Below are 6099 nucleotides of genomic sequence, written 5' to 3' on the forward strand. Positions count from 1 at the left end.
CATCCATGGTCCAGACCACTGTAATGAGTGGTCCTTGTCACTATGGGGCAACTAGATGAGTGGTCCTTACTGTGTTTCTTAGACTCATCACAACAGAAGTACTCAATAGATTTTGATTCAGTGGAATATTTCTTATGCCTTAACCACACATGGATTACTCAGCTTTTTAAAAAAGAATGACCATATATTTCTTTTTAGATGGTACCATTTGCATTCTTTAATATACTTATGGAACTAATTGGCTTTAATTTAGGCCTATTATTTATTATGATTTTATTTGGTTTTAGTCATAGCAGTTTAGTCACCTCTTGTTTTTAAATGGATAAACTATGTGTTCTTTCTGCCATTTGTGGGTGATGAAATGAAGGTGTGCAGGCACATTACTCACTGTATGTTGTAAATGGACCTAAACTAAATCAATGCTCCCTGCGATGGATCACCACTATGGTGGTCTGTTTCAATGCTGTTTATTAGTCACCGGACATTTTTGTGAATAATATTTATTTAAAGAATAACTTAAACATCATTCAATTAATTCTTACAACTGCATAACACGTCAGCATTTCCTCCTGGAGCTATTATTATTGTCATGCTGCTACTTATCTTGTAAATAGAGTTTACTAGTTTGGTTTAGGAGTTTATGTCCTCCCTACATGTCACCACCACCCTGACTCCTACCTGCATTATAAAATGTAGTGAATTTTAAAGGTTTCCAACCATTTCCTGGGGGTACTGAAAATTACTCACAGCCCTAACATACACTGATCTGAATCTACACCTAGCATTTGCCCTAAAAAGCAGACACATACACCATAACAGTTTTTTACACAAAACATTTTTTTATATATTTATGCATCCAGCACTGTTCCGAGGATTTTTTCTGCCTGGTACCTGGTTATCCCCTCAAATGTCATGAGGATGTCGATTGTGACCTGTTTATTTTTGAGAAAAAGATTTGAAAGATTGAGGTACCTTGATAAATACTTAAAGATGCAAACATAAAAATGGTACCAACATATGTTGTGATTAGAGAAAGATTAAATACATTTGTACTAAAAAAAACCTACTAAACCTTACTAAAATAAGGCCTACCTCTGGAACCATGACATCAATGATGTAATCCACAATCCTCAGATCATTGTAGTTCAACTTTAACGTGGTTTTGATTCTGTCAATTAGCTCTTCCATCTACAAGATAAAGACAAAAGCTCTTTGGTACATACTGCACCAGTTACAGTCTTCACACTGGTCTGGAAAAATTACCACCTACATTATAATTTCATACTTACATGTTTTTCGCTAAAAGCTAATGGCCTGCCATTCAGAATTTGCTTTAGTGCGATGTTCTGCCCAGGATTCTCCCACAAAAACATTCTCTGAGACTTTCTCTTCCCACTGTCCAACAGGTCTTTCAGAGTCTGTACATTAAGAAAAAGATGTTTGAAACTGCAACCTAATTTACCATATGTCCAAACTGACCTGCCCTGTCATAGGCTGCTGCAAAATAAAGTGAGGGCTCTAGGGTGCTTCTTAAATCTCTTGACCTCAATATTATTCAGCAATATACAAAGAAGATCTCCAATATTTCAGTTTTGGTAGATATCAGAAGATATTTCTTCTTTCTAGGGGGAGAAGGGAGAGAAGCTTTTTGTGAATGAGAATATAGTGTCTGATCTTTAACTCCTATCATTCAAACTGTTATTACTGTTAAAGGGGAAATATGCTGTACTAGAAGCAAGGATATGTAAACTTGGCCAGGGCCATTTGAGTTGTTTCTGTTTTCACTATATGTAAAAGAGTAAAGATAATAAGATGATAATAAATTGGTTCATCAGACCAATAACCATGCATCATTTTTTTCCTACCATCATTCAGAGTCTCTGTAAATGACCTGCCAGGGTATGTTAACTTATGAGTGCAACTGTAAAAACTAAATACATAAATGTTACAGACCTTGATTCGCTCCTCTGAGATCAGGCCTTGGACTCCATCTTTGTGCAGGCAGTTCATAGTACTGCAAAGTGATATATGTAAAAAAAAAAAACAGAATATAAGCCCAATGGTAAAAGGTCTGTACTTACATATATATATATACACATAAAGTACGTCACATTCACCTATTCACACAAACATTCACACACTGATGGTGGAAGCTGACATGCAAGGTGCTCAACCACGACCCATCAGGAGCAATTGAGGGTTCGGTGTCTGGCTCAGGGACACCCCAACATGGACTCTCCGGGCCGAGATCGAGCCGGTGACCCTTGGGTTACAGGACAACCACTCTACCCACTGAGCCATGCCGCCCCCCCTAATATCTGAAGATAGAGTTACAGGTCGACCTTCAAATTGAAAAAATATTTACATGCAAATTATAGATTTGTTCCCACCTTGAACATATGTAAGGCTCATCCAGGTCACAGCCACATGTAAAAATGTCAGCAGGTGCTGATAGGTCACACGTGGCACATTAAATATGAAGCCAACCATTACATGACTCACACTTTATCCAGTTTTCTTTGTTTGTGTGTGGATACAACCTCCTGAAATATAGACAAAAGTGAATGACACACTGGGATCGCCTTTTGTTGTAGTTTCTGGATGCTCACAATGTTGATGTTCAAGTTACAAATGCATTCCTACAAACAAAGTATTATTCATGCTATCAAAGTATTCTTTTTATTTGCAATTAGAATAAACTTTGAACTAATCATGAGCATGTTGTTTTCAAGCTGAGGAAATCCAGCCTCACCAAGATCGTATACTCCCCTTTAATAATAGTGCACTGAGCAATTTTTCAAACAATACTTCTTCTATTTGTTCTGAATATTCTAACTGTAGTGGTAAACATCACAATAGCAAAAAAAGTGACAACTTGCATACATTTATAAGAGTGTTGAAACTTATACATTCAAAATGGTTTTTGCAAGACAAATTATAAATGTATGGTAATTTTCTTCCTTTCTATCCTATATTATGTTACCCCAACATGAAATGACAAGTAACAACATATCTAAAACTTTAAAAAAGGTAGAGTTGCTAATGTATAGCTTACTTTTTCTGTCCCTTTCCGCTGGAGTCATAGAAAATGCAGCCATGAATGACCTCCACCATGCAATTTTCACGCACTTTTTGTCCCTGTTTGAAAATGGAAAAATACTTTGTCACAGTTATATAATCCATAACATATTTCTATTAACTGGCCCACCCTAAATTCAGGTGAATCCTACTTGTAAGCGAAGCGTAGTTGCTTTTAATAGGTCAATGAGTAATTGAAGTAAAGTAAGTCACATTTTTTATTTGTTTAACCTTTGGAACCACATCAGCCATCAGGGAGGTTGCGTGATACACTCTGAGCTGGCCCAGTTGTATCTGGTTCAGGGCTTCAGTCTTCATTTGCAGTCCCCTGATGTATAGGTCTGCTGCCTGGCAACAACAATGTTTTTATTTTTTTATTTTTTTTATTGGAGGACTGTCTATGTCATTCCAAATTAATTTGCAATAACATGTCTATCAAATTAGCAATACTTACTGTGCAGACAAACACGCCACAGTTAACACTGTCCTCCTGCCTCCACTGGTTTGGGAAGGTCACCGTCCATTCTTTGAGTTTCCATATTTTCTCAAATGCTCGACTTGAAATAGAAACAATTGCAAATTATGAAATGATGATATACCATTAGCATCTATCTGTTTGCATTTGCAATCTGTGGTCCTTCCCATTTGCCATTTAGAGGTGCCAATATTATAAAGATTATAAAGCAATACCTGAGTATATCCATGTCCTGTGGAGAAATGACCATGTGGTGCCTCATGGAATCGTACACCATGATTTCTTTTGTGAGGCCATTCAAAACCTGCAAAAGAGGTTGTTATTGTTCATACTTGTTTATGTACTGGAGATATGACTATCACAACAGATGCTTTCTGGAGCACCCTTCTATTGTCACTGAAATTTAAATAATAACTACATAATAGAAAGTTATAATCATTCACCGGCTGCCAAATACTAAAAGAAAACTCATAACATTTTAGTAAAAACAAGTACTCACCCAAAGAATGAAATGATTCCCTGTCTCTGGAGTCGAGTGTCCAACCACACGAGGAAATAGGACAGAAGAATTCTGGTTTATTTCCTTGTTAAAAAAAATAAAAAGCTTTATTAGATTTGCTTATATATAGCAAAGAAATTATTTTAGTTACTAATTACAGTTGTTTTCCCACAAATAGTTTTAAACAAATAAGTTTACCATGGTACCATTTAAATAAAACTTTCAAAACACAAAGTTTGTATTTATTGTTTACAAAACATAATCATAATATAACTAGCAGCATAGAGATATGTTTGGACTTTGCTCAGACAAACTCACCTGGATGCATTCAAATGCCGTGTGTTGATGGATTCTGCATTTATCCAATTTCTCCACCAGGCAATGAAATGGAATGTTTGCAAAGCGTCTGTAGATTCATAACATGTCATTTTGATGTAGGTGAATTGTCTCTGCAGATTATTTAATGAAGTAAATTGTATTCAAATTTGTCTTACATTGTCCATTTTCCTGGCCAACTGGACAATTCTGGCATTCACCACCTGGAACAGTGATGTATTTGGCAATTATAAATGTCTTTTGCTTTATCATCCACACAGGATCAAACGAGAAACAGCTACATACATCATCTGTGAGTCAAGGATATGTGCCCTCAAAGATATCTTCCAGAAGAGGCCTGGGGCAAAGACTTTCCAGATCCCTCATGTAGACAAAAGCATTGTCCAATTTCACGAGTGCATAATGTGTCTCAGGTCCTTGGTAGACTTCAACCAGTTTTGTCTAGTCGATTAGACATTGTTGATTAGCAGCGTTAAAAAAGGATGGCGACAACAGAAAGGTCTTACATTTTTGTAAAAGTGGAAGTTATATGTAAGAAATGTGAGACAAATCAAAGACAAAGTTGTAAACAACATGATCAAACATATGGGGACGCATGCATTTTGGGGGTCTTGTGACACAACACATTTTGTCCATATGAAACTATGTCTGAAGTGTACAATTACAGTTCACTCTTGACCCACTCACATGTGTTTTAAATTATTAGCAGCAAAGTTTGTTGTCGCTAATCTGTAAGGCAAAAAAATTACCTTTAGGTCCTCCTGAATGTGGAAGAGGCTCACTGAGAAACCCACTCCTTGTGGTTTTGGTGCCTCTTCCTCCTTGAACTTTATTTCAGGTTTGTGCACATGTAGCACTGTTTCTGAATGGTACAATCACAAAATAGATACACATGGTCAATAATCTAGGAATTAATTTCTCACAAGCACAGCCACACTTACAAAAGATCTCTGAAACAAAAATTTGCCTAGAATTACCTGCTGTTTGGAGGAGCAGTCGCCCATCTGCACCAATGTGTGTAGTGACATCTGTTTGTTTTTTTATCTGTTTGATAAATGTTTGGTTTATCTGCTCATTTTGTAAATGAAACACTACACGTAAACAAAATAAAAAATGTGATTCCTTAAGCTGGCAAAGGAAGTATCTGTCATAAGACAGTTCCCTATTCTTCTGCTCAGCCTCAGAGGAATTAACAAAAGCCAGGTCTGGTGCAATGTCAAGGCTTCTAAGAAGCTCCTCATGCCTTTTTTGATTCTTTTGATGGAATCTGTCATAGAGTGAGTAGTGATTGGAACTACCAGTGATTGGGTGCTGCCTTGTTGTTTCAGGACAGGTTATGTCTGGGGCGTGCCTTCGGAACTGCAGGGTTTTGACCCAAGGCAGCTCAACTCTCAGTGTTTTCTGTAGCGCAGCAACAATGTTCTCAGGAGAGGGTTCACAGAGTCTTCCATCGTTAGGCTGGAAAAACATCTGCCTTGTCCTATTGTTGAAACATAAATGTTTGGGGGATGGGCAAAACTTAGGAGCCCATCTGCATGGTCCCGGGCACTCTCTTGCCATAGCAGAGGGGAGTGATAGTAGGTGACGGCATGAGTGCAGCCCATGTGCAGCACGCCACCTACACAGACACAATAGGGATTTAAGGAACATGAATATTTTTTAGAATGCAGTTCAATAACATAATTTTTGGGGGCTTAAAAAAAAAGGCAAA

General features: G+C 37.3%; 1 protein-coding gene across 1 annotated transcript; it reads right to left on the bottom strand.

Annotated features, from left to right (window-relative positions):
- Positions 1–848: 848 nt before the first annotated feature.
- On the bottom strand, positions 849–5215 carry LOC121647525. The gene is made up of 14 exons (XM_041997047.1): positions 5138–5215; positions 4674–4829; positions 4547–4591; positions 4371–4458; positions 4053–4136; positions 3769–3857; positions 3533–3635; positions 3310–3426; positions 3056–3138; positions 2505–2543; positions 1954–2014; positions 1290–1418; positions 1093–1188; positions 849–932 (listed from the first exon to the last, which is right to left on the bottom strand). Exons 3-14 carry the CDS (start codon positions 4582–4584, stop codon positions 849–851), a joined length of 1011 nt encoding a protein of 336 aa, XP_041852981.1. The 5' UTR covers positions 4585–4591; positions 4674–4829; positions 5138–5215.
- Between the last annotated feature and the right edge of the window lie 884 nt (positions 5216–6099).

This window comes from Melanotaenia boesemani, chromosome 10 (assembly GCF_017639745.1).
Source record: "Melanotaenia boesemani isolate fMelBoe1 chromosome 10, fMelBoe1.pri, whole genome shotgun sequence".
Classification (NCBI taxonomy): Eukaryota; Metazoa; Chordata; class Actinopteri; order Atheriniformes; family Melanotaeniidae; genus Melanotaenia; species Melanotaenia boesemani.